General features: G+C 55.6%; 4 protein-coding genes across 14 annotated transcripts in view; 2 read left to right on the forward strand and 2 right to left on the reverse strand.

Moving 5' to 3' along the window:
- The first annotated feature begins 4142 nt into the window (after window positions 1-4142).
- DUS3L (dihydrouridine synthase 3 like) lies at window positions 4143-11808 on the forward strand. 2 transcript variants are annotated; one of them, XM_052801991.1, is made up of 13 exons: window positions 4143-4211; window positions 4635-4950; window positions 5458-6042; window positions 6727-6768; window positions 6868-7020; window positions 7116-7232; window positions 7616-7681; window positions 7768-7878; window positions 8519-8615; window positions 9166-9241; window positions 9556-9744; window positions 9833-9961; window positions 11616-11808. In XM_052801991.1, the coding sequence occupies exons 1-13, from the start codon at window positions 4171-4173 to the stop codon at window positions 11686-11688; spliced, it is 1995 nt and encodes a 664-aa protein (XP_052657951.1). In that variant the 5' UTR covers window positions 4143-4170; the 3' UTR covers window positions 11689-11808. The 2 variants fall into 2 exon arrangements, with proteins under 2 accessions (XP_052657951.1, XP_052657952.1); XM_052801992.1 differs by lacking the exon at window positions 4143-4211 and adding an exon at window positions 4254-4317.
- A 1398-nt stretch (window positions 11809-13206) lies between these two features.
- LOC128148190 (nascent polypeptide-associated complex subunit alpha, muscle-specific form-like) lies at window positions 13207-15610 on the forward strand. The gene is given in 3 exon segments (XM_052801722.1): window positions 13207-13278; window positions 13567-14788; window positions 14961-15610. Coding segments are annotated over 3 exon segments (1944 nt in total).
- Window positions 15611-15632: 22 nt separating this feature from the next.
- LOC128148022 (la-related protein 6-like) lies at window positions 15633-18223 on the reverse strand. The gene is made up of 3 exons (XM_052801401.1): window positions 18044-18223; window positions 17700-17910; window positions 15633-17126 (listed from the first exon to the last, which is right to left on the reverse strand). The coding sequence occupies exons 1-3, from the start codon at window positions 18205-18207 to the stop codon at window positions 16119-16121; spliced, it is 1383 nt and encodes a 460-aa protein (XP_052657361.1). The 5' UTR covers window positions 18208-18223; the 3' UTR covers window positions 15633-16118.
- Window positions 18224-20545: 2322 nt separating this feature from the next.
- The window catches only part of RFX2 (regulatory factor X2), a 62457-nt gene continuing 57559 nt past the window's right edge, over window positions 20546-25443 (reverse strand). For 8 of the 10 annotated variants that reach the window (XM_052801072.1, XM_052801071.1, XM_052801074.1 and 5 more), the window contains 4 exons: window positions 25029-25237; window positions 24538-24691; window positions 22821-22863; window positions 20546-22665 (listed from right to left, as the gene is read on the reverse strand). In XM_052801072.1, coding sequence (XP_052657032.1) covers window positions 22556-22665; window positions 22821-22863; window positions 24538-24691; window positions 25029-25237 — 516 coding nt within the window. In that variant the 3' untranslated portion in view covers window positions 20546-22555. The remainder of the gene's footprint in view (window positions 22666-22820; window positions 22864-24537; window positions 24692-25028; window positions 25238-25443) is intronic. The other 2 variants (XM_052801069.1, XM_052801068.1) reach the window with 2 other exon arrangements.

Raw genomic sequence — 25443 nt, forward strand, 5'->3', positions numbered from 1 at the left:
CAGCATCCCACACTGCTCCCTCGCTCCCACGTGAGCCCAGATGTCCAGTACGTTTCCTTCCCTCACTCCCACCTCCGTTAGAAACCCCTGCCCACACACCATGTGGATTTTGCAATCCAAGGGCTCGCCACCATGGTTTATTATCGCAGCTTAAGGAACAATCATTCCTGCCATAGGTGGTACGATATCCACAACAGACCCTGAACTCCAGTCCACTTCCAGTGCACCGACAGCTTGTCCCAAAACCACACAGACCTTGCCCAGATAATGACCTTTAACTGCTCCATCCATGGGCCAAACGCTAAGTCAGCGCTCTGAACAGCTCTTAAACTAGCCAAGAGGGAACTACGGCAAGAGATATTTTTCTAAACGCCATTACACAATTGCCTGCCCAAAGCCTGGCTCAGCCATTTACAAGAATTTGAGGAGCACACCCCATTTCCAAAGTGTCCCACCACAGGTCTTCTTGGGGCAGACATGGCACAGTGGTTTTTGGGGTCTTGGTGTGTGGTACAGAAACCCCAGCGTGTGTCCACATGAACCGTCAGCTGCCGGGAGGAAACTGAGACCTGGTGATTACAGCAGGGAGGGAATTGGGAGCTGGGGCATGAAACTAGAGAGGGGAAACATTTAAGCTTTAATCTTGGAAACAGCTTCCTGATAGTAGATTTATGAGCAATGGGAATAGCCTCCTTTGCAGAAGGCTGGAAGCTCTGTTGCATGGGGCTTTAAAAACAAGACTGGATAAAGAGTAGACAATAGACATGAGGAATGGATTTTGCTTTGACCAGAAGATGGATAGGACCCGATGGTTCACTTCCAGCTCTAGCTAACCTGCCCATACATCAGCAGCAAATCTCACACCTGCCTTCTGTGGCATTTGCCCATTTACACAATTAACCAGCTAAGGTTGTCAGAACAGTACTGCATTGCTATGAAAGGCATCCAAACATATGTGACCAGCCCAAATTTCTATCCCCACTCTCACCCTGCTGCAGCTGTGGAGGTGACCTCTTGGGGCTGCTACAGAACCTCATTTTTCAGCTAACACCTGGGTGTAGTAGCCAGAACCAGGGGCTTGACACATCCGACTTTTGTGTAGGAGCCCATGGAAGGGGTAGTTTCATTAATACATGTGTCTTGTTTAACTTGGACATTGAAGTAGCTGAACTTTTTGTGACTTAGTTCTCCCTGTATATATATATCACACTTTCCTGTAATCAACCTTTCCTTTTTTCCTGACTTGGCCTTTCCCAGCGAGTTCTTGGGTATTGGTTTTCTTCAAAGCTGCTTTAGTGCTGCTGAAGGATGTTGAAGTGACAGCTCTGGTGATCCAGGCGCTATACTCGCCCACAAAAGCTGTCCAGCTCAGGCAGCCGCAATGCAGGCTTCACAGCTCCTCGCTCCCCTGGCCCCGCTTCCAACCTAAGTATGACCTGATTACAGCAAGGGGTGAAAAAGCTAAAGCAGCCAACAAGAGCAGCACCTCTCCATAACCATCAGAGACTCCCCTGACTTCCTTTGTATATATCCTTTAGCAACCATGGGTGAACACCAAGCTGCTCAGCTGCATGCAACTAAGCCCCTGTCACATCAGGCAAGAGCAGCTGTGCTGATGCACGACACACAGACTGCAGCTGGCTCTGATTCGGTGCCCAAGGGGCTGCAGCAGAGCTGGCAATCCCAGGGGCTTCATGCTCCACTCTCAGACCCTTTGCCAGGGTCTGTTGGGAAGTTTGCCTGAGGCTCAGCCTCATAAAACTGCCAAGCCAGTGCCCTGAGAAGGGATTAGATGCGAAAGTCTGTGACCTCAGCTGAGTACGGCAAGTCAAAAGCACTCTGACTTCAGGCTTATTGCCCCACAAAAACATCAGTGAAATCATTTCATTAATCCCCAGGGCCTCATTTCCTTCCTTCCTTCCCTCAGCCAAGCTGAAGCTTAAAATAGTATTTTGCATTCCTCATATTTCACTCCCAAACTAATTAACACCCAATCAGCCAAAAAGCTCTTCTCACAGCAGCCTGGCCTGATCATGCAACCTGCCCACCCTTGGCAATGGCAAAAGCACCCTGCCAGGCTCCCAGCTCCTCCCAAAAGACATTTCTGATGGAGCATCTCGAGAAGACTGCGCTAAGGCAACAGAAAACAGGAAAACACCGAAATTAAAGCCCCACGTGCAATCTTACCTCTGTCCCACGTGCACACACAACTCTTAGGTGCCCATAAACAAACTCAACACTATGGTAATTCCCCGGCATCACAAGCACAGCTGCTCTTCACCAGCTTGTAGCAGTCCCTAAAGGCAAAAAACACAAGCTACCTTCTGCCTCCTCTTGTTGGTACCTGCGCTACAATGCAGGGTTGAAACTACACTCCAGCCTGCTTTCCTGGGCTCATGGAAAGAAAGAGGTAATTTTTTTATTCAGCTAAAAGGGCCTGGCAAGGCCCTCAGATTCAGTGCAGGGGACAGGAAAGACGATGGAGCATGGATCTTTCTTCATTTGGACTTCCCAGCTATTTTTCACCCTCTTGGTAGCCCAGGCCAAGCGTGAGTCAAACAAGGTTGTGCAGATGACAGAGTGTACCTGCAAAGGAAGGGATGTGAGCCTAAACTGGAAAAGAAACCTCATCCAGGAGAGCTCTGAACACATCACCCCACGAGACCTCAAGCCCCTTGCTACAAGATCTTTCCTGCTCGAGGCCCACGCACACCAGGCACGGGCTCAGAGGATCACAGCTCTTGGCTGTTTCTGGCATGCAGGGACTATGGAGCAGGAGAGGCTGTAATGAGTGTCCTAAACACATTGGGAAGACATGGCAGCTACAGAGGAGGGAGCAGAGGTCAGTGTGTGCCACCTCACACCAACCACCCCACATTTGACACGTCAGTTTGTTTTTCAGCCTGAACTTCCACCCACGGACCAAACGCAAAGGCAGACTTTACGCTCCAGCCAGTCTCACGAGCATCAGCCCTCGCTCACTGCATTAGCACGACAGCCTCATTAATGCAACCATCAGGAATGTGTGGCAGCACCTCAGATCCGGAGTCAGTTTTGTGTTGGCTACAGCCCATGTCAGAGGACAACCCCAGTCCCCAGAGACAAGGTGGCTTTGTCTCATGGCCTCACCATCCATCCTTCAGCCTGGCCACAGCAGGAGGAAGGCACGATGGCACACAGCCCCCTGCAAGGAGCACAGACCAGTTCTTCCCATGGGCCATCAGTGGGAAGACGAAGCCCTCCCACACCTCAGCTGGGTTAAGCTTGAAAATGTTTCCAAAGGGTAACATGGAAAATCCTGTTGCCGGAGCAGCAGCAACAAAATTCTGCCCATGGGATAGCTCTAAGGCAGATTTACAGCTCTGTGTAACAGGAGATGGCTCATCCCCCCAGTTCAGGCTGAGCACCTAGCAACCCAGCCTTGCATTTACTGCTTAAAAAAACCCCAAACATACAAAAACCCACACCAAGCACCCTGCATCTCTGCAGAAAGATGACAATCTCTCCATCTTCTCCAGCTGACAGCTATGAAGAAGCAGACGAGCCAGACCCTCTCCCCAAAATCAGGGAACGCCCCAGAAGCCACAAGAGAAAAGCCCATCGGTGTTTTTCTCCTCTCCCTCAAGCCATGACTAGGCCTGCTCCTGCTCAAGAGCACGGCCTGGGACAGCAGCCGGTGTTAATCCCTGTTAATCCCGGATCCCCCACAGGATAACTCCCAGGAGGTGCCCCAAAACAGAGAGAAGTCCTGAAGAACCACAACAAGGAATGACACCTCTCCTGGGTGCAAGGGCCACACGCCGGCCTCCTCTTCCCACTCAAGCAACCCTGACACGGGGGGGCCTGCGGGCAGCCCCCCAACCAACCCTGACCTCAAGGACTCCCCAGGGCAGTGGGACTGCCTGCCCCCACGGCCAGCCCCTTCCTCAGGGTCTCCCCCACCCCGAGCAAGCCTAGAGGGCTCAGGGCCTCCCACAGCCGGACAGACACGGCCCTCGGTAGCGCTACGACCCCTCGCACAGCCCGAGCAGCGACCACCCCCCCCTCAGCCCACCCCGCCCGCCGCTGTGAGGCAGCCGGCCCTCAGCCGGCCCTTTTATACCCGCCCCGCCCGACTCGCGCCCGCGTCACGTGGTCCCCGCCCCTCGCGTCATCGCCGCGTGCGGCAGCATGGCGGCCGCGGCCGCAGGGGTGGCGCCGGTCCGCGCCCGGTGAGTGCGGGCCCAAGGCCGACCCGCCCCTCCATAACCCCCGGGACGTGCCCGGCCACGCCAGCCCCACCGCTTCGTGCCCAGTCCCTCCATAACGCCCCCCTCGGTACGTGCCCGGCCCCTCCGTACTCCCTCCCCGCTCTGTGCCGGGGCCTGCCATCCCCCCAGCTACGTGCCCGGCCCCGGCACCCCGCCCGGTGCGTGTCCGGACCCTCCATAACCCCCCCAGTGCATGCCCGGACCCTCCATAACCTCCCCTCGGTGCGTGTCCGGACCCTCCATAACCCCCTCCGGTGTGTCCCCGGACCCTCCGTACCCCCCGGTACATGCCCAGCCCCGGCAGCCCCCCCACTTCCAGGCAGGCAGACCCCCCTCTCCCCCGTCCCCCCGGGCTGTGTTCACACGGGTGCTGTGTTTCCGCAGGTTTCTCACCTCCAAGGAGCAGTTCCATGCCTACCTGCGGGCTGGGGGCCAGCCCGGCGGCCAGGCAGGCAGCAGGGGTGAGGAAGAGGAGGAGGAGGTCAAGGAGAAGAAGGAGGAGGTCGGCAGCTGCCAGAGTGAGCCCCCCGCCAAACGGGTGAGGTTGGAGGACCTCGGTCAGGATGGGGAAAGCCAAGAGGATGCTGGAGCAGGGAAGGAGCCTGCGGAGCGGAAGCGGGCCCGGGGGCAGAACAAGAACAGGCCGTGTATGAAACCCAACCACTACGAGCAGAGCAGGCTGTGCCCCTCGGTATCACAGGTAGGGTGTGGGGGCCCTGCTCTGAGCTGTTCTGGAACGGGAAATCTGGGACCTGGTGGGCCCTTCCTGCTCAAGGGCTGCATTTATTTTTAAGTCTGGGAAAGCACATTGAAGATGGAGCTGCACCAGGGCAAATTCCCAGCAGGGTGGGCATAGCCGGGGGCTGTGCTGGCAAAACTGCCTCCGTTGGCTGGCTGGGAGAGGGTGAAGTGGGATGAGCTGAGCGGGACAAGTAAAGTGTCAGCTTCCCTGAAGCGGTAGTGCTAAAATGTCCCCTCAAGTGGGTACGTCGCTGCCCTTCTGTGGCACGTTCCAGCAGTCAGCTTCCTGGGAGCGTTTCATGGGGTGCCTGATGTCAACCAGGGAGCGATGGGTGCTCAGAGCAGTTCTGGCCCCTCTCTGGGCCGGGGCAGACCCAGGCTTACCTTGCTTGTGCTGGAAGGTACAGGCATGCCCAGGCCAGCAAACGGAGGCCAGAGGTTTTAACCTTGTCTTTATTGTTTTAAGGGGTGTGCAGAGAAGTGCTACTTCGGCCCGCGGTGCCGCTTCCTTCACGATATCGGCGAGTACATGGCCGCAAAGCCAGCTGACCTGGGCCGCAGCTGCGTGCTCTTTGAAACCTTCGGCAAGTGCATTTACGGCGTCACCTGCCGCTTTGCCCAGGCCCACCTCGGGGACGGCTACCAGAACATCATCAACACGGACCTGGCCAAGCAGTGGGAAGGGAAGTCGCTGGTGAGGAACAACCTTTCCAAGGACCTCCAGCACCAGCTGCGCAAGAGGAAGTTTAGCTTCAAGAAGGCTGACGAGTACCTCCGTGCTCTGGCCCAGACCCACGGTGATGGTGGGAAGGGAGGCAAAGCCACAGGGCGCTCTAAAGAGGAGCAAGAGGTGTCCAACTGCACAACACCCCAGGAGGGTCTGGGAGACAGCCCCGAATGTCCTGTCCTACCTGAGCAGGGAGAAGATCCCAAAACAGACGCCTTGCAGAGTCCCGGCCTCACAGGTAGTGAGGAGGCTTCCTCCGTCAAAACAGTGGGCCCGGTGACAGATGAAGACGTTATAAAGCTGCGGTCATGTGAGAAGAAGAAGGTGAGAGTTTGGTCGAGGGCTGCCGTCTCTTGTGTACCTGTCAAGTGATTAAGATTGTGCTTGGGAAGACAGAAGAGACCTCTGAGCTGGGTGAGAGGCAGGCAGAGAACAGAGCTGCCTGGGGACCGTGTTACTGTCATGAGGGGAAGGATGCAGGAAGGTGAGCTCTTGGGGCTGTGGTGGTGTCCTTAGAGGGGTGAGAACCAAGAAAAGCTGCAGTCCCTTGCACGTGAAGGAGGGTAGGGGCTGAGCTCTTAGGGAGGGTGGGAATGATCTGCAAAGAAAGCCAAGGCTGGGGCTGGTTGGTTTGTGTGTACTGCACAGTGCTCTCCTGGGGTGAGAACATTGCCTCCTTCCTCTCCTCCTCGTCACTTCCGTCCTTCCTCATCACCTCCATCCTTACATCCATTAGCCAATCTATCTACCTTCTATATCTGTAACTGCTTTGAGTTTTCTCCAAGCTGAGCAGTGAAAACAAATTGAGCGGTTCAAGTTTCTGGTTCTTTTATCCAAGCGATACATTCTCAGGGAATAGTTGAGGTTCTCGAACAAAACTGGTCACTTCCTGGGTTTCCCACTGAGTTTTTCCCAAAGCAAGTGATAAAATTGCTAACTGGAGTATCTTCCTGTTTAACCACTGCTGGTTCAGCTCAGCTAACGTGCTCCTCCATCCTTGTTTTCCAGCTGGAAATCCAAGGCAAGCTCTACTTGGCTCCACTGACCACGGTAGGTAGATAATTCTGTCCTTTTGTCAAAATTTGCCATTGCCACATTTGGAACAGAGCGCGATCTCCTGACAAACCATCTCTCTGCTGTCTCTTTCAGTGTGGTAACCTCCCTTTCCGAAGGATATGCAAACGCTTCGGGGCAGACGTCACCTGCGGAGAGATGGCTGTGTGCACAAACCTGCTTCAGGGCCAGTCCTCTGAGTGGGCTCTCCTCAAACGGCATCATACTGAAGATATTTTTGGGGTGCAGGTGAGTGCTATCATCTTGATAACCAGGCAAACAATAACTCACTTCTGAAGAGAAAAGCTGCTTTTGAACTCATGCAAACTGTCCCCCTTTGGTAGCTGGAGGGAGCGTTTCCAGACACAATGACCAAATGTGCTGAGCTCCTGAACCAGACAATTGAAGTGGACTTTGTCGACATCAATGTCGGGTGTCCCATTGACCTGGTCTACAAGAAGGTAAGAAGATGTTCTGCAGCATGTTTTGCTTTCTTCAATAGATGCTTGTCTTTTGCCTCATCCCCTGCTATGTGATCTGCTCCTGCCAGTCTGATCCAGAGCTCCCAGTTCATTTATGGGCACTAGACTTTAGGCAGAAGGCAAATGAGCTGTTCAAAGAGCAGGGAATGGTTAGCTGTTTCTGCCTGGCAGCAAGCAGAAGTTGGGAGGGAAAAGGACTGTGGGGTTTTTTTTGTTGAAGAGTCCCCTTTCTCCAAGTCTTGAGATGCTCCAAGCCTTACCTGCATTCCCTGAGTAGAAGGCTGCTGTTGAGCAGCTCCAAGGAGGCTCTTCACTATTCAGGGAAGCAGAAAGTCTTGACTGTGCCATTTTTTGTCCACCAGGGAGGAGGCTGTGCTCTGATGACTCGATCCAACAAGTTTGAACAGATCGTCCGAGGGATGAACTCGGTGAGTCAGAGCACCTGCTGGCAGCCAGAGATGAGCTGATGGAGCCGACTCTGCCTCAGCCTGGCCTCACTCTCCCATTTCTGCAGGTGCTGGATGTCCCACTGACTGTGAAGATACGGACGGGGGTGCAAGAAAAGATTAATGTGGCTCATAAAATAATCCCCAAGATCCGGGAGTGGGGAGCATCCATGGTCACGGTACAGGGATACTTGCTGTGGCGTGAGATTCTTGGCTGGTGTCTGGGGAACTCTGCTTGCATGTCAGCCTAGAGCACGATATGGGGGTGACCTTACCCTTCCCCACAGCTGAGTAGCTCTTTCAAATGCCTTTGACCAGCTGCGTACTACCTTTTAGTGTTTTCTGGTAACAACAGAAAAATTCAGAGAATTTTTCAGAGCAGAGAGCATTTTTCTAGGTGCTCCTGAGCCTTGTAGCCATTACGAAGGGAGATGGTTCCTGCAGTGCTCTGGAACAGAAGTTTCAGCCAAATAAACCTCATTACAGCAGGGCGGGGGAAGGGATAGGACCATCTCATTTGCGTGAGGATGAGTAGTTCCTGCCCACAGTGAATATTCCCTTTCATTGTGAACGGTCACTTCTTGCTCCGGCTTGCAAATAGCCAAAACATTACTCAGAAAGCATCCAGCCCTTTCTCAGCTCTGCTAACTACTTCCACAGCCCGGTCTGTTAGCAACTGGCTGCGCTGTAGATCCAGAGGGATCCTTTACCCCAGCCCGGTATCATTGCCTTTGCTGAAGCACCTTTCTCCAGCGCTCACGTTCTGCCCTGCCTCCTCCAGGGCATTTGGTGAGGTCTCACTGTGACTTTCTTCCCCAGCTTCATGGCCGCTCCAGGGAACAGCGGTACACGAGGGGTGCTGACTGGGACTACATAGCAGAATGTGCTAAAATAGCAAGCCCCATGCCTCTTTTTGGTAGGTGTTTCTGTTGTTTTGTCACGTGGACTGAAAGTGCCACATGTTTGATTTGAAATATTTTTTAAAAAGAAAAAAACCAGGCTCCCAAGGACATTTAGCTGGGGGGAAAGGTTGGAGTATGCTGCTGATGATACGATGGAGTGTTACCAGAAGCTCTTGCACAGCCCAGATCTGCCTGTGCGCTTGGGGCCAGGCGTGACGAGCACAGAGCGGAGTAAGAGGGGAAAGGACAGGCAGGACACAAAACACTTCGTTTTTAGCAGGTGCTTTCTCTCGGGCACCGTGACAGACAGTCCCAGCTAAACCTTCAGGGTAGGAGTTGGGAGTGGAGAATAAGAGAGGAGAAGGCTCTCCTTTTCCTTGTAAGGGGAACATTAATCAAAAGCATCCCTGGGAGTCTCTAAACATGAGCCCCAGAGCCTCTTTGGACAATCTGGCTCTCGGACCCTGTGTCCATTTTGAATTTTATCCCATGCCTGGATTATCTCATTTTGACTTGCCCTCATGTATCACTTTGACCTCTGGCTTCTCCCTTCCTTCTGGACAGGAAATGGTGATATTTTGTCTTACGAAGATGCTAATCGAGCCATGCAGATGGGCGTTTCGGGAATTATGATTGCAAGGCAAGTGCCTGTGTTTCCTCTTTGTTTCTGAGCTCTCTCGGTGCAAGAGTAAAAAATGAATTAAAAAATACCTAAACAAACCCAAAACATGAGAATTTTCCTCTTGGTGAAACTACTCTTTAAAAATTGGTAAAATCAGTTTGCATCTGGGAACTTACAGCAGCTTCCTGTTGAAATTGAAAAAAAAAAAAAATGAAAGCAGCATTAGCTGGCAAGTAAGTGCTGGAAGGACTCCACATAAGTCTCTTAGATTAGTTGGCATCTTCGGAAGCATCAGTCATGGGAATAACAATGCACAGTTTTTTTGGCTACAGAGGGGCACTCATCAAACCGTGGCTTTTCACTGAAATCAAGGAGCAGAGACACTGGGATATCTCCTCCAGCGAGAGATTTGATATCCTCAAAGACTTCACCAACTATGGCCTTGAGCACTGGGGGTCAGATACTCAGGGAGTGGAGAAGACCAGGAAGTTCCTGCTGGAATGGCTCTCATTCCTGTGCAGGTAATTCTCCCCAGCTGAGAGGATCTTTAACGCACTGAGCCTGTACCAGTTGAACAACAGCACACAGTGCCATTACATTTCATTGCAGGTATATTCCAGTTGGCTTATTAGAACATCTACCTCAGAAAATTAACGAGCGGCCGCCTTACTACATGGGGAGAGACTATCTGGAGACGCTGATGGCGAGCCAAAACGTGGACGATTGGATTAAAATAAGGTAATAAAGCATTGAATTTCATTTAAATTGCTAGGAAGGGATGTTGCAGAGCCCCACAAAACCACTGTGCCTGCATGTATCCTCCAAAGAGGTGGTGGTGACTCTTTCCCCTCAGTTTAAGAGGTTGTAAGAAAGCAGCGAGGGTTAACCAGTTCTTTACTTTGAGGTTTTAACTGAGTTTGGAGTTGCCATAAAAAGCTCTCTCAATCCCTGTATCTGCTTCAGCAGGTCATCCAGTACCCACTGCAAATCTAGAATAGCTGGCCTCTCTCATGACACGCTGTTCATCCCAGGACAGTTGTAGGAACCAACAGAGGAGAGTGCAACGATGGGACGTCTGAGGCTTTCAGCATCGGACCCCTCCGTGCTCTGCCCCGACAGTCCCACCCTGCCAGGCCCATACAGATGCCAAGCAGGAAGGCCGTCCCCATCCCCAAGTTAGGAGAGCTGAGCATTTTCCCCATTTTTCATGATCTGATTTCTGAGTTCATGCAACAAAGTCCAGGAAACTGTTTTTCCGCACACCTAGGAGTCCTGAGGCACTGGCTTGAAATGACTTTGCAAGCTCAAAGACAGATAAAACGAGAGCTGGAGCAGCCAGCTGCTATTTCCCATCTCATGGAAACAGAGATTAGCAAAAATAGAGCATGGCTACAGCCTTCTCTGGTTTTGCTAATCCTCAACCATTTTGTTAGTACTGTGAACAGCTGCCTAAAACCACGTTAAAAGTACATCAAGTTTTGATCAGAATTTTTAAATGCCGTTTTTCAAGTGGAACTTGCCTCCATTAGGCTGCACAAAGCTTTGTAACCTGCGGTCTTTACAGTGCCATGTAATAGACATTTATAGCCATAAGAACTCAAAATTTTAAAGCAATTTAGGTTTATTCATTAAAGCTCATTTTAAGGAGATGCTAACCAGAAGCAGGGTTCTCTGAGCACACTCTATTTCTGCTTTTGTGCTGTAGATTCAGGCTCTTGCTATGCAATTCTATGCCCTGCTGGGATACTCTCTCTGACATGTCTTATGGAAAGTTTTAGCGATGCTGTATTGAACCAGCATCCAGGAAATAAGTTAAGCTGCCTTGACTATAAAGAAAATTACTCTGCACTGAAAATACAACGTGTGTTCCAAAGTGTGAAATAGTTGAAGTCTTAAGCTAGGATAAATCTGATTGCAATAGAACTGGCTTACATCATTTTAGGATCTGACCTTAATACTTTTTGGCACTAACAGGGTTTTGGCTCTGCACCAGCACAGCGAGAGGTGGGGAGGAGCTTTTCAGATGCTCGTGTTGATTATAGGCACGTCATTGCCAGCGGCGAGGCTGGTATTCAGGTCACCAAACTTAGGAACCCATTTTGGCATTGACTCTTGGTGACTCCCCAGCAAGAAGGGCATTGCCTTTATCTGGAGGCTGCGTCCCTCCAGTACTGTGGTTCAGGGTTAAAGCTCAGCACCAGAGGTGGTTTTGTGCAGCAGCCCTAAATTTTCGGGAGGGTGAAGGCTTATTTGACACAGCTGACTGCAGTCACCATCACTATAGAGCCACAGGGCCATGCAACAGCTGGGTACCAGTGGCTCTGTTGTACTGAACACAAACCTCTTTTTTTTTGTTGTTTTGTTCTTGGTTTTGTTCTATTCTTTCTTCCAGTGAGCTGCTTCTGGGACCCGTACCTACCAGCTTCACCTTCCTGCCTAAACACAAGGCAAATTCCTACAGATAGGGCTGATGAGGCCCTTTCCCATGGCATCGAGTCAAGAGGAGGCATTAGGATGGTGTGTGTTGAGGAGCGGGGTTGCTCAGCTGCGCTCTGAAATGAAATAAAAGTTTTATGTTTTTAGAAGCGCAGTTGCCTTCGCGCCCCCGGCATCGATCCCTGCCACGAGTTAGGCGGCAGACGGCCTTGCACAATCTGGCAGCCAGAGGTGCCTTGCGAACAGAGAGCAATCTCTTTCATTAACCCTACCAAGGGTGTCCTTGGGAGTGCCAAATCCTCCACGTACGAGGAGGGGATGTACTAACCCCATCCCTGTGGAGCACAAACAGCCCCAGCATCTCATCATCGGACGTTGTGCAGAATCCAGGCCTTTTCTGGGAGCACGCGGCGGCGGGTACTGTCTCCTCCTGGGTGTCACGCACCCAGGGCAAGCGCGGCCCCCTCCGAGGGGGATCCAGAGCTGCTGCTTTTCCGACCGGGCGACTAAAAGCCCTGACAGCACTACTTGAGCCAGGGCTGAGGGAAAGCAAGCCACCGAGTGACACTGCGGGACCTTCCTTCGCACCCTCAAAGTCCTTTTTCCGATTTCTGCATCACTCCAGCCAATGCAGTGAACAGAAGCACGGCCAATAGCCACAAATGCATTTGCCATCTGCCACAAGGAGGCTGCGGTTGCGGCTGCGGCTGCAGCTTGGTCCCCTCTCGGCTCGGCCGAATCAACTAGTTCTTTTTCCCCCAGCGGAAAAATCCTGTTGAAAGCCAAGAGGATTTGCACCCACAGCCCCCGAGAGCCGCCTGTAGGCCCCGGGGGCACCCCAGCCTCCCTTAACCCTTTCCCTCCCCAGGAGGAGCTGGGGAGGTTCTTGGGGGTGGGGCGGAACACAGGGAGCCCCCACATTCCTTCCGGGGAGACGCCAAAGAGTCCTTAGCAGCCAACAGCCAGAAGGGACCATGGCGCAGCCACCGTGGCAGCTCCCACTGCCTGGGCCCTGGGGCCCCCCGGCGCCCCAGCGTTTTCAGGCTTTTGTGCTCCCCGAAACCTTCTACCCTGGAGGTAGGGACCGGCCCCAAGCCCCGCAGCCCAGGGACGCTCTTGGGGGCAAGAGCGGAGCTCACCGCCAGCCATGGCTCCTCTCTCTCTCTCTTAGGCTCAGCCAACCTGTGCCATCTGCCCGGGCAGGAGCAGCCCTTCCCTGCAGCCTGGGCACCCCTGCCAGGGGGGGGCACCCCAGGCACCACCAGCAGGTATGGCACCCCAATCTGCTCTGGCACCTTTGGCATCCCCAGCACACCCGTCCCCCCGGCAGTTTTCGCGTGGGCGTTCAGCAAGCCTGCGGGAGCACACTTGCCCTCGCCTGGGTGAGGCGTGCCCACTCAAGCCAATCTGCAGAGAACTTCCCAACTATCTGGGGCCACCTCTCCCGTTTCACCTCCTGGAAGGGAGTCTCCTCCCCGACGTGAAACCCCGTCCCACCGGCACAGCATCTCCCCACGCGCCTGGCGCACAGCTGGGGGATGGCGGCCATGGGGGATGGCTCGGCGGGTGCCCCTGCAGAGTCCCCCCCGGCCCAGCACGGCTCCCTCCCACCCACGCAGGTCTGCCGAGGGATCCGTGTGGCTGCCTCTTCGACCCCCGGGTCTACCACATCCAGTGGACAGCCACCAACCTGCCTCCACCGGCCAGCGCCACGCTCGGCCAAGGCGCCGCTTCTCTGCCAGGGGCTGCCCTGTGGGGGCCCTGGGGCTGCGGGGCCCCCCTGGCCTGGGCAGCCCCGGGGACCCCCCAGGGCCAGCCACAATACCTTGCCCCCTACGAATATCAGGCAAGAGCGGTGGCCCCAGCCCCTACGGGGCTGCTGATGTCCGTCCATCCCTGCCTACCAGCACATCCACGGGCAGTTGCTGAAGATCAACACCTCCGGCACGGCCACCCCTGCGGGGGCACCCCCGGGCAGCGACGTCCCCCCCAGCCCCTGTGTTGACCCCCACAACCAAGACCTGGGGGACCCTGCAGAAGACCTTGAAGTGTCTGAGGAGATGCTTCTGCAGGAGGCCCTCAGACTCTTCGGTTGTTCCTTGGACGTGGTGGGGGACAGCCAGGGCGGTCCCAGCAGCAGCCCTGTGCCTGGCCACCCCAGTGGCACCAGCGGAGAGAGGACAGGGGTGGCCCCAGCCTGCCCAGTGCTGCCGACATCCATCCCCGGCTACCAGCACATGCAGGGGCAGTCGGCAAAGATCAACACCTCCGGCACGGCCACCCCTGCAGGGGCACCCCCGGCCAGTGACATCCCACCGGGCAGCGACGTTGCCCCCAGCCCCTCCGCTGCCCCCCACAGCCAAGCCCTGGGGGACACTGCAGGTGACCTTGCCGTGTCCGAGGAGATGCTTCTTGAAGAGGCCCTCAGACTCTTCGGTTGCTCCCCGGACACGGTGGGGGCCAGCCAGGGTGGTCCCAGCAGCAGCCCCGTGCCTGGCCACCCCAGTGGCACCAGCAGAGAGGGGACAGGGGTGGCCCCAGCCTGCCCAGTGCTGCCGACATCCATCTCCGGCTACGAGGACATCGAGGGGCAGTCGGTGATCAACACCTCCAGCACGGCCACCCCTGCAGGGGCACCCCCAGGCTGCGACATCCCCTCAGGCAGCGACGTCCCCCCCAGCCCTTCCGCTGCCCCTCACACCAAATCCCCTGGGGATGTTGCAGGTGCCCTTGCGGTGCCTGACGGGGTGCTTTTTGAAGAGGCCCTCAGGCTCCTTGGGTGCTCCCTGGACATGGTGGGGGCCAGCCAGGACGGTCCCAGCAGCAGCCCCGTGCCTGGGGACACTGGTGGCACCCCCAACTGGGACTTCAGCCCCTCGTTGCTGCCTGAGGAGCTGCTCACCCTTGACTCCTGCATCCCCGAGCTCAGCGACACCACGCTGAGCCTGGAAATATTCCACGGCATCGGGATGGAGCCCCAGGAGCCACGGGAGGATGCGGGCATGGACCTGCCACCATCCCCGTCTGCCGTGGCAGAGGAGCGGAGGAAGAGGCAGGCGCAGAGCTCCTTGCCAATGCCACCCAGCAAGCGCAGGGCTCTGGCAGACAACATGGGGGTGTGAGGGGGGGGTCAGACAGGGGTGAGATGGAGATGGGGGGAGTGGGGGGTGGGAGGGGAGGGGGAGTATTGTTTGGGGGGGAGGAGGGGGCAGGGGGGGGCTGGGTGGGGGGTAGGGAGGGTTTAGAGCAGCTTTGGTGGGACCTTTTCTTTTGTCTTTTCGATTAAAAGCTCTTTCTCCAGAACCGCTCCGTGCCTGTGTGGGACGGGGAGGGAGCGCGGGGGGCACCGGGAAACGGCACCCAAGAGGTGCAAAAGCCCCACTGAGCCCCAGATCCGAGCCGGCGAGCCCCGAGGGGAACCCAGCCACCCCCAGGCCCGAGTCACCACCAGCGGGGCAGGCGATGGTGGGGGGGGACGGGAACGGGAACGGGAACGACTGCCCTGTCCCCTTCCCCAGGGGAAGCAGCCCTTTGGTGGGGAAGCCAGGACAGACAGGTCCCTGCAGCACTCACGGACACGGCCCCACGCAGAAAGCAGCACGCAGCCCCTGGGGCAAGGACAGACCTTGGGGGCCGGGGGGGGACACGGACACACACGACAACAAGGGCTGCAAGGCCTTCGTCTTGAACCCCACCAGCGTCCCCTCCAGCGGGGACAGGGCTCGCTGCAAAGCCCTTCAAAGCCTCAAGACAATCACACCCTTCCTCGCGTCCCACCGCGCTCAGCCCCGCAGCCCAGCTTTGCCTCACCGACACAGCAAAATAACCCCAAATCACCCCAAGAATGGCGAGGGAGGGAGCTGCGGGCCAGGCAGGGGCCCTCCGCCCCTTCTCTGGCTGCACCTCGGGCAGCCGCAAGACCAAGAAGGGGGGAAAAAAATGAATATATAAAATCTCAGCACCGGCCAGAAAGTGCCTGGAAAGCTCATCTCTCTTTATTGCCCATTTCCCATCCCAGCTCCACAACCTGGGAGCAAGGCAGCCCACGGCACCTTCGAGAAGCAGCCTCACCTTTCCGGGTCTGCCTTGCAGAAGGTGCAGGGTGAGGTCCCCGTCGGGTTGGTCCCCCAGCACCGAGGGGTTGGGGGGGGCCGAGCCCCTTCCTTCAGGCAGTCCCAGGGGTGCCGCTGGGGCAGCGGGAGCCGCTCCGGACCCCGGGCAGGGGCAGTCCCGTCGGCGTCAGCACGGCGCAGCTCCCGGTGCCGCTGCTGCTCAGCGTCTCGCCCCGCACGCTGACTCGCCCCAAGCACTGTCCTTGCCCCAAAACTGTCCCCTGGAGCCGCTGCACCGCCACCGCCCGCAGCTCTCGGGGGCCACCGAGAGTCCTTCTGCTCAAGAGGAGGAGGAAAAAAGGAAAGAAAAGAAAAGGAAAAGCCCCAAACCCAAACGTAAAGGAGCCTCAGCGCCGGAGGACGAGCTCTCCTCTCCCAAAGCTGCCGCAAAAGCCCTTGGTGCCATCGGGGCCGTGGGGCAGGCGAAGCAGCTCATCCCGCAGGCCGAGGGGCTCAGGCACCCGTTTCGCTGCCGGGGGATTGCCGGCAAGACGATTGGCATCTGGAGAGGGGCTGCTGGGCCAGGGTGCCCAGGCACCCACCCCGCTCCCCCAGCCGCAGCCACGGGTGCTCTCGGGGCTGGAGCAGAGGCCGTAGCGGTTGGCCGTGCCCAAGCCTGTCCCAAGCGGAGGGAAGACTTTCCTGGTGAGGAGCGATCCGGTGAAGGCGTTGCCGAAATCGCCGGGCTTGAAGTCGCTGCCGGGCCAGGAGGGTGCCGAGGGGTCCCTGCGCAGGAGGAGGGGTGGCAACGCCTGGGCACCTTTCGACTCCGGGGAGCTGCAGAGCAGGGAGTCCCCGAGGCCGTAGGGGAAGGTCGCGGCCACCGCCTGTGCTTTCCAACCCGGCTGGTCCACCAGCTTCTCTGCCACCTTCCTCTCGACCCCGGCTTTCTTCTTAGAGCCCTTCCCGCAGAGCCGGACCACCCTGATGTTCTCGCCGCCCAGGCGGCTCTGGCGGCCGAGGTCCTCAAAGGCGCTGCGGGCGCTCTCCAGGCTCTCGTACTCCACCAGCGCGCAGCACTTGCTCAGCAGCTCCGGGAAGCGCGACGTGTATTTCCGCACATCCGAGGGCAGCTTGCGGCCCGGCCGCAGGATGCGGATGGAGGCGATGGCGCCGAAGGGGCTGAACATCCTCGTGATGGTCTCCAGGAAATTCTTCTGGAGCGGCAGCAGCACGTCCTGCTCCGGGGGCAGCAGCTCCCAGGCCAGCAGCAGTTTGCTGGGGGGGATGCTCAGCAGGGACTCGGGGATGGGGACCCGCCGCCTCACTTTGGTGCCCTCCTCGTTCACCTCCAGCAACTCCGAGAACTGCAGGGCGTAGAGCGTCAGCCGCCAGTCACGCGTCAGGTATTTCACCTGCGGGAGAGAGGGGTGAAACCGCGTCACCGGGAGTCTCCCCCGGGGCAGGGACCAGCCTAAACCCATCATCCAGGCAGGCTGCAACCCCATCAACCTGAGGTCATGGCAAGGCGATATCCCCCTTTCACATGAGCATCTTCAGGATTTGTGGGAGAAGGTCCCCTGTGCCCCCGGACCACGGCAACAAGCCACAGCTTCCCTGTACATCACAGCACCAGTGCTTCCCTGCAGTTTTTTGGTTAAGGGATGATCTCTGCCAAAGCAGCCTGGGGGAACCACGGGCAGAAGAGGTGAACCCAGCCCTGGGCTTGCTTTGAGGCAACCAACTGTACACCGCTTCCCCAGCCACCCTCCCTGGTTGGAGAACTGCTGCAGCCCATGGAAGGCAGAGAGCAGGGCCCAGCTCTGCACCACCAGCGCTTTGCTTTGCAGGGACACAGACAGCCTGAGCAGAGCCTGGACCTCCCCGTCCACCTCACCGCAGACAGCCAGAGCACACCCAGACACCCAGGCACCCTCCACGTGAAGGCCACTCTCCACCCCGGCCGGCCAACGCAACGGGCTGCCTACCTTCTTGAAGGACGTCAGCAGTTTGATGCTGACAAAACCCATCTTGTTCTTCTGGACGTGTTTCAGGAGGAAAGCATCCTTGGCCAGATTCTCATCAGAGAGGTAGTATTCCACCTGGGACACAATCCTCCTGACCAGCTGCGGGTCAGGGACAGAGTAGTCGCAGTCCAAGAGATCAGCCCCCAAAACATCGCTCGCAGCGCAGAAGCTCCTGGCAAAGCAGCAGGGACACAGGTGTGCTAGACCATGAAACCAAACCCATCCCAAAAGATGTATTCCCTCGGGGACAAACATGAGGGAAGACCAGGGCTCACCCCCACACACGTATCCCAGCAGCCACGTACCCACTGAAGCTCTTGAAGTCCTCCTGGCTGAGCAGGGCAAACGAGCGGCTCTGTGGCGAAAGGAGTTGCAGCGCTGGGAAGGAATTTCTTTGCGCAGGCAGAGGTGTGCTGCAGCCGGGCTGGGAACCGAGCCCCAAGGCCACCCCAGAGCTACGTGATGACATGGTCCTTCATCTGGGACATTACACAGAGAAAAGGACAGCGCTGGGACACCTCCTGACTGCAGCCAGCCCCAGGGCAGAGCCCAGCTCTGGGCTGTAGCCCCCAAGCCCAGTCCAGGAATGGGGGAGTGGAGGCAACTCATTGCTGTGCCCTTACCTGCTTGGCAGTGTTGGGAAGGGTAGAAAATCCTGGCACTACCTCCTGGAGACCTGCAGGCAGCAGGTCCCAACCCTCCCCAGCCTCCAAACTAGGGCTCCTAAAAGGCAAAGAAAAAAAAAAAAGAAAAGAAAAGAAAGGGAAAAAAAGCCCTTAAGGTGAGTAGGCTGCTGCTTTATAAGAGCAGGCACCCAAAATGAGCCCCAGTGGGTGGTTATGGACCTGCCCCCTCCACGACCCAGCAGGCTCCAGGTGAAACCTGTCTGCAGGTTAAATGGCCCCAGCTGCTCAGCCGGGCCAGGCGGGCAGCAGAGGAGCAGAGGCAGCAGTACTGGTACCAGTACCCCGGGGTACCCAGTGGGCCGGTGAACTTCTGCCATGAGGCATCTCAGTCCGTGCCTCAGTTTCTCCGTGTCTTGCACAGGGACAGTAACACTCACGTGGAGGTGGAGGGAGGGTTCGGTCCGGGGCACTGTTTGGGCTTGGGGTGCTGCCAGAGTGACAGGCAAAGGTCCTTCGTCCTGCAGAAATACCCCCCACCCCAATGAGAGGCAGCAGAAGAGCCCCAATTAGGGGGTGAAGCCCAGGGACGGGCACGGGAGGGGGTGACGCTGCGGGGCAGGCCAGCCCGTAGCTTCAGTACATACAAGATGGGGAAGGAGGTCCGGGATGAAACTCATCCCCGTTGCTTGAGCCCCGCGTTGGCAGCAGCGGGGGGCTAGGGCAAGCGGGGGCGGCTCTGCCGGGCGAGGGGCGATGCCAGGGCACGGGAAGGGGTGCGGAGGGTGCCGTGATCCAGAGGTGCTGTCTGGAGGGATCGATCCTGGGAGCCTGACCCGGCTGATCCTCAGCCTGTCTGACCAGGCACGGGGTTTAGCTGATGTTTCTCGGCGCCCTGTGGCCACAAGGACTGGCCAAGGGCTCGTCACACGTCCACCGTGGGCTCTCGAAACAACCTGTTACCAGACCGGCAGCATCTCCCACACGGGCAGGCCGGTCCCTGGCTGCAGCACTGCCGTCTCCCCTGCCCGACCACCTTGTCCCAGCCACGCAGGGCCGCTGCCGATGAATCCCTGGGCTGTGCCGCAGAGTCCGGCTGAAAGCTCATCCTTCTGGGACGAGTCACAGGGACTAGCAATGCCAAACCGCTCCGGTTTCCCTGGGGTTGGTGCAGTTGGTGTCACCCCCCCACCTCCACCTCCCCTGCCACCTCCCCGCTTTCTCTGCCGGTTGGGGACTGCGGGGCGGTCAGACGGTGGGTGCAAGAGAAAATCCTGGGATGGGAGAGGTGGCCAAGTGCCACCCAGCAGGGGAACTGGGAACAGCCGGGATCCCTGAAGGGTGGTGGCACTTGGTGGCAGGTGGCAACGAGGACACACTTCACCTGAATTTGTGGTGGGAGGCAGATCCACTGCCAGTCAGGACACCGCGGGGCGTCCTTCGCTGGGCTCCCATCGCCTGAGCCCGGCAGCTCCCCAGCCTGCCAGCCCGGCCCTGCGCCGAAATCTCTGCAGGGATTTGCCCATCTAGGAGAGGCGATGGAGCCAGAGGCAAACTGAAGCCGGGAGCGTGTGTTTTAACGTGAGCATTTTGAGCTGTGCTTTGCTTTCCACTTGCAGCTGGGTATGCTCAGGGTCAGGAGGAGCTGCGCGGCTCCCCAGGGGGAAATAACCCCCTTGTTCCAGCCCTGAGACTCAGTATCCCAAGTGAGAGGCTCAGGCTGGTCCAGCCATCCCCACAAGACGGGGCATAATCCAGAGGGAGAGTGAAGGAAGCAAGGACACAGGGGGAGAGAGGCTGAGGCTAAACCTTCCCCTTCCCGAGGGGTCAGAGCAGGAATGATCTGTCACTCACCACATCCCTGTCTCGCTGCTTCCATCCTCCACAATTGGTCTGGAAGTGTAATTAGAAAATGCTTCTTATGGCCCTGTGCTTAGCAGCAGCCTGATCTTTCAGCCTCTTCTCCCCTCTGTGAACTCTGGTGTAATGGGAGTATTACCCCGACCAACTGGCTGCTGTTGCGTGGTGAATGTGCCTTCCCACAGACACCAGATCCCTGGCCAAAATTGCTTTAATGAGACTGCACTAGGCAAATCCTGCATCTCCCCCTGACGCTGCAAGGCTGCAGCATCTGCCTGACATCTCCTTTCAGTGATTAAAGAAGAAATGGGACCACAACAACTATTGTACAGGCCTGAGCATTTGATATATATTTATTGCTATTCAGGTTTAGCTGGGAATTTTGTGCATATCGGGTTTAGGTGGTTATCCAGACTCCTTGCACAGTGCTGCAGAGCTCCAGAGCATCTCGTTTGCACGTCCGTGGTAAGCAGAAGGTGGCTGGGTTCGGTCGGTAGCGGCTGCAAAGAAGAGCCAATGTACCAGCTGAAGTTAATATCACACTCAATGGGAGCAGGGGAGTTTAAGACTTGGTTGCTCAGTTGTTTTTTTAGACCATCTTATCTCATCAGCAGGATCTGAAGTGCGGACTCTGACCCAGGGAGTATTCATTGTTGTTATTTACACATAAATCCAGCTTTCTCACTTGTCTCCTGCTACTTCGATATGAGACATTTACAGACAAACATCATCCTGACAGACAACAGTACGGGACAGTAAGAGGGAAAGATGTGCCACTATACACACTTTCTTTTTACTTTCCATTAGCAATACTTTTTAAAGTGTCACAGCTACCTTAGTACCATTCGGAATGAGTAAATAATATATTTGGATAGAATATACTCTGATATGCAAATGTACACGAGACCCCTGGAAAAGCTCACATCAAATACTGTATCATTAGAAATAATAATAGTAAAAGCTATTTATGACACAGCCTTTATTCACACAGAGATTTGCCCCGGGGCTTTGTTTTTGCAGTTTGGCTTGATGACAGATTCCACCCCCTCCCCGCCCTGCAGTCCACGTCAGCCCAGACCCCACAGGACACGGAAAGGGAGAATAAAACCCCGCTGGGGCAGAAGCTTTCCCAGCTCAGCCCCAGGGGAGCCACCGCCGTAAGGATGCCGCAGGAAAAGGCGAAGCGATACAGCAAGGGAAAATGCCACCGTAGTGTTGAGCAAACCCGGGGCCCATGACAGCCCCTCGCTGCTACATGGGATGGGTTGTTTTTTTCAGGGTCTGAGCTGCGCCGGCTCGCCCAGAGCGGGGAGGGGGAAGCAGGCACGCTGGCCCACCCTAAGGCACTGCAATCACACACCCTCTCCCATGCTCCGGACGCAGCCCCACAGGCAGCTGCACTCTACCTTCAACATTTTAGCAGGACATCAAGCGAGAATTTTACAAAACCCAGGATGTGGGAGGAGTTCCCCTCTGCCCGGGTACCCTGGCGAGGATGGGGATTGCCCGTGGGCTTCAGAGCGTAGGGGGCAATGAACACACTTTGCGACCAGCTGCCACTTCCTCAGAGTCCTTTGGTATCTTGAGTTGGCCTGACAGTGTCCCAGGAGCATTTGCGGATCAGCGATGGAACGCCAAGCTGGGAAGACACGGGAGCAGGTGGGAATGCTTGTCCCATAGTCCCAGAGCATGTATGTGTCAGTCCCAGAGCACATACGTGTCAGTCCCAGAGCATGCATGTGCATTGCTCCGCCGGGACGAGATGGATGTGCAGCCTGGAGCCCTCTCCCCAGGCGGGTACAAGAGAGATGTACTGTCCTGTGCTCCCCGAACGAATGATTTGGCAAAGTCAAAGCCAGGACAGCTTGTCTTGAAAGGCTGGAGGAGAAGGGTCAGGTATTTTTCCTTCTTCTTGGGCACTGATTGGTTCAAGTTTGTATCACAGTGAAGTCTGAGAAGTGGGGAAGAAACCCAAACCATCTTCCCTGAAAGAGAAAGCCTCGTTTGCCCGCCTCGCTCAGGCTGGAGAGGAGAGCCTCTCCTAGCTAGGCACATCCGATCCGCTGCTGACAACGGAGGCTTCCATCGCTCGGTAGCAGACTTTGGACCTTCGCCCTCCGGCCAGCAGTCATGCTGGAGGAAAAGCAGGCGGCCAAACCAGCCCCATCCCACCACCCACCCGGGCTCAACCCCGGAGCCCATCCTCAAACACAAGTAAACATAAAGAGAAACTAAGAGGCACTAATAATGCAGATATGGGGAGACTCAGGCTTGCGACCGTCAAACCTGGCTCCGGATGTCTTCGTCCAGCTGGCGAAAAGCCGAATCCCCATTTCAGATCTCCTGCAGCGAGTGGCCGGGGTCACTGCGTTCCCGTTTCACCAGAGGCTCCCCCACGTGTCGGGAGCCCGTGTCCACCTCGCTGCCCAGGTCACTAATGTCATCTGCAAAGGACAGGTCTCAGCATGAGAGTGGCGACCGGAGGGGAAGAGGTTCTTTTTCCCAACAGAGCAGGGTGGAAGAGCCAAGCACGAGGTTCCCCCTCCCACAGCGATTCAACCCTGACCCAGCAGAACTTCCCTTGAGGGAGAGGAGGTACCTTTGTCCAGCAGTGTTGGGGACAGGGATGTGAGGTCACCAAACTGAAAGAAAAAGGAGTTACAAGTTAAGTGAGGCTTATTGGAGACCCAAGGTGCCAGACAGGCAAGTTGGCATCTATTTCCAAGCAATTCTAACGAGCAGCTTAAGCGCTCAGGAGAAACCACAAGCATCAGCAGTGCTGGTGGTGAAGAGCAGAAAGCAAAACCAACCACATGTTTTGGGGAAAAGTCTGTCTCTGCCATTTAAACCTCTGAGCAAACACCACACGCAACAATCTAGGGCAGGATCGAGCTCTGGAATGAAGGGAGAAATTTTTCCATCTCCCAAGTCACAACCAAGTGCTGCCACAAACCAAAGGGTGGTACCTTTTCTCCAGCCCTCTGCATCTCTCCGGCAACTGCTCAGACATGCCAGCTATTCACCTCTCCTGGGACTCTACCTTCACTCCACCTCTCTGCAACCCTCTGCAAAGCCTTTGCATTCACGTCAGGAGAATGCTTTGGCTTGCAAGGCCACGGTGCCAAGTGTAACCAGAGAGCTGGGGATATATTTGCTTCTGGAGATGTGTTGTCTCCCTCTATGATGAGGTCTGAAACACTAAATTGCTATAAAAATAATGCTGGAAAGTCATGCAAAGTTAGGCAGCAGGAGGAACTGAGGAGAGCAGGAGTTACAAAGCAAGCAATAGAAGTGGAAGGACACGATTCATCCTCTTTTGCTGGGAAGAATCAGCCTCCTCCTGGAGAACAGAAATATTGCAAGAGTTTAATGAAGGCAAAACCTGAAGGATGAAAGCCTCCCACAGCTAAGTTTTGCTGGAAGCCACTCTCTGCCTTTCGTGTTCCTTTAATATCAATAAAGACAGAGGTTTTGCAGGGAATAGTGGGAAGTCACGGCACTGCTATGTGCAACAGCATGGGTCTAACTGGATGGGAAGGGAAAGCAAAAGGCATGCAGTTGATTTGTCTGGCTCCCCTACATGAGCTTTGTGGAAGAAAAAAACCAGCATGAGCTTCAAGGAGCAAATGAGATCAGTTTTAATCTAAGAGTAGTTTCTATACTGCTGTCACAGGTTGATCAGGGGCTTTTAAATATGTGCATTTCAGAGTGAAAAACCGGATGCAGCAGCTTCAGCTAGGCAGGACAGGACCTGCCTGCAAGCCAGGCACCAGATTTACTGTCTGATTTGTTAACCCCCCCAGCCCCCACCCCCTAACAACACAAAAAACCCATCATTTCTCTTCTTCAAGTAAAAAATGGAGAGAGCGGCCGACTGCGCATGTAACTCTCGAGCCTGCAGAGGCCTGAAGAAGTTCAGTAAACAGTACCACTGAAAGTTGCAGGGAAAGTAGCTTTTGGACCTTTTTTTGCTTGGTTTAGTTTTTGTGGTTGATGGGACTTTGCTCTGGCAGGAACCTCAAAGTCAGGTTGGTACCCACAGGTTATGGAGAGAAGTGGGGAGATCATTTTCCTCCCTCCTCCAGGCCTCCAAAGCCCCGCTGATGCCCAACAGCCCCAAAACCCACCAGCTCAGGTATTAACGAGCCAGGATGGAAGATGCTCAAGGAGCTGGATCCTTGTGCCAGGCACCCAAAACAATTCAGTAAATCCTTCCGCAAAGATGGTTATAAAAGCATGTTCAGGACACGTTGCGGTTTGTGCTCTTTATGCGCTGCTTAGTTTGGGTATGTTTCTAGGGAATAAACAATTCTCACCTCTCCCATTACAGCAATTGGTGTCTCCCCTGTTGCCTGGGCAACACGATGCTCTACCAGATAAAACATGTATTCATCATAGAGCAGGCGAATCAGGTGGAAGGAACCAAAGCTGGCAGCACTGCGCAAGGTGAGGTCACGGATCACCATGGAGCTGGAAAATGGCCGGGAAACAAAATATTTGGGTTGTGTTTTACACTTGCATGACGGCTGATGTGAATTCTTGACCCTGAAGGTACTGTGGGACACGGTGCTCTGTTTCTACCTCTAACCCAAGACTATCAAAGCACTTTAAGAAATTAGTTGACGGAGCATCCTATCCCCATCCTGAAAGGACACAGGAGACACAACACTCCCTTCTGTACCAGGGCAGAGCAACAGTTAACCAGAGTCGCATGGGAGTAAAGAACTTAGCATTGGCTTTTCAAGTGGCTATTTACATGCCCTAAGCCCGATGCAGAAACATCTCCAAAATGAGAAAGAAAATGTACCTATAGAAAGACCATTTTAACAGGAACTGCCTGGCTGCCTTGGGGAAGCTGGGACTGCCCTCGTGATGCTTCAGGACTTGAGTAACGACATTATCCAACCAACTAGCCCACTGGTCCAGAGAACTCTGCTGCTGCAGAGTGAGCTTGAAATCCTGCTCCAGCTTCTGTACCATGCCTTCCTCGCACTGGCACACCCACGAGGCTTGCTCCTGCTCGGGAAGAAGGGTTGACAGTTACTCATGCCAAGCCTGCATGGTTGTTGCATCCCAGCCCAGGAATTAAACTTCGTTTCTAGTAGACAAGGACTCCAAACCAGCTCTGAATCACGTCTTCTCCGATCCATCCAGACCACAGTACAATATTATTATTAGAACTATATTATTGTTGGTAGCACTACTTCTTACAGAAGTTCCTT

The sequence above is a fragment of the Harpia harpyja genome, chromosome 11 (assembly GCF_026419915.1).
Source record: "Harpia harpyja isolate bHarHar1 chromosome 11, bHarHar1 primary haplotype, whole genome shotgun sequence".
Taxonomy (NCBI): domain Eukaryota; kingdom Metazoa; phylum Chordata; class Aves; order Accipitriformes; family Accipitridae; genus Harpia; species Harpia harpyja.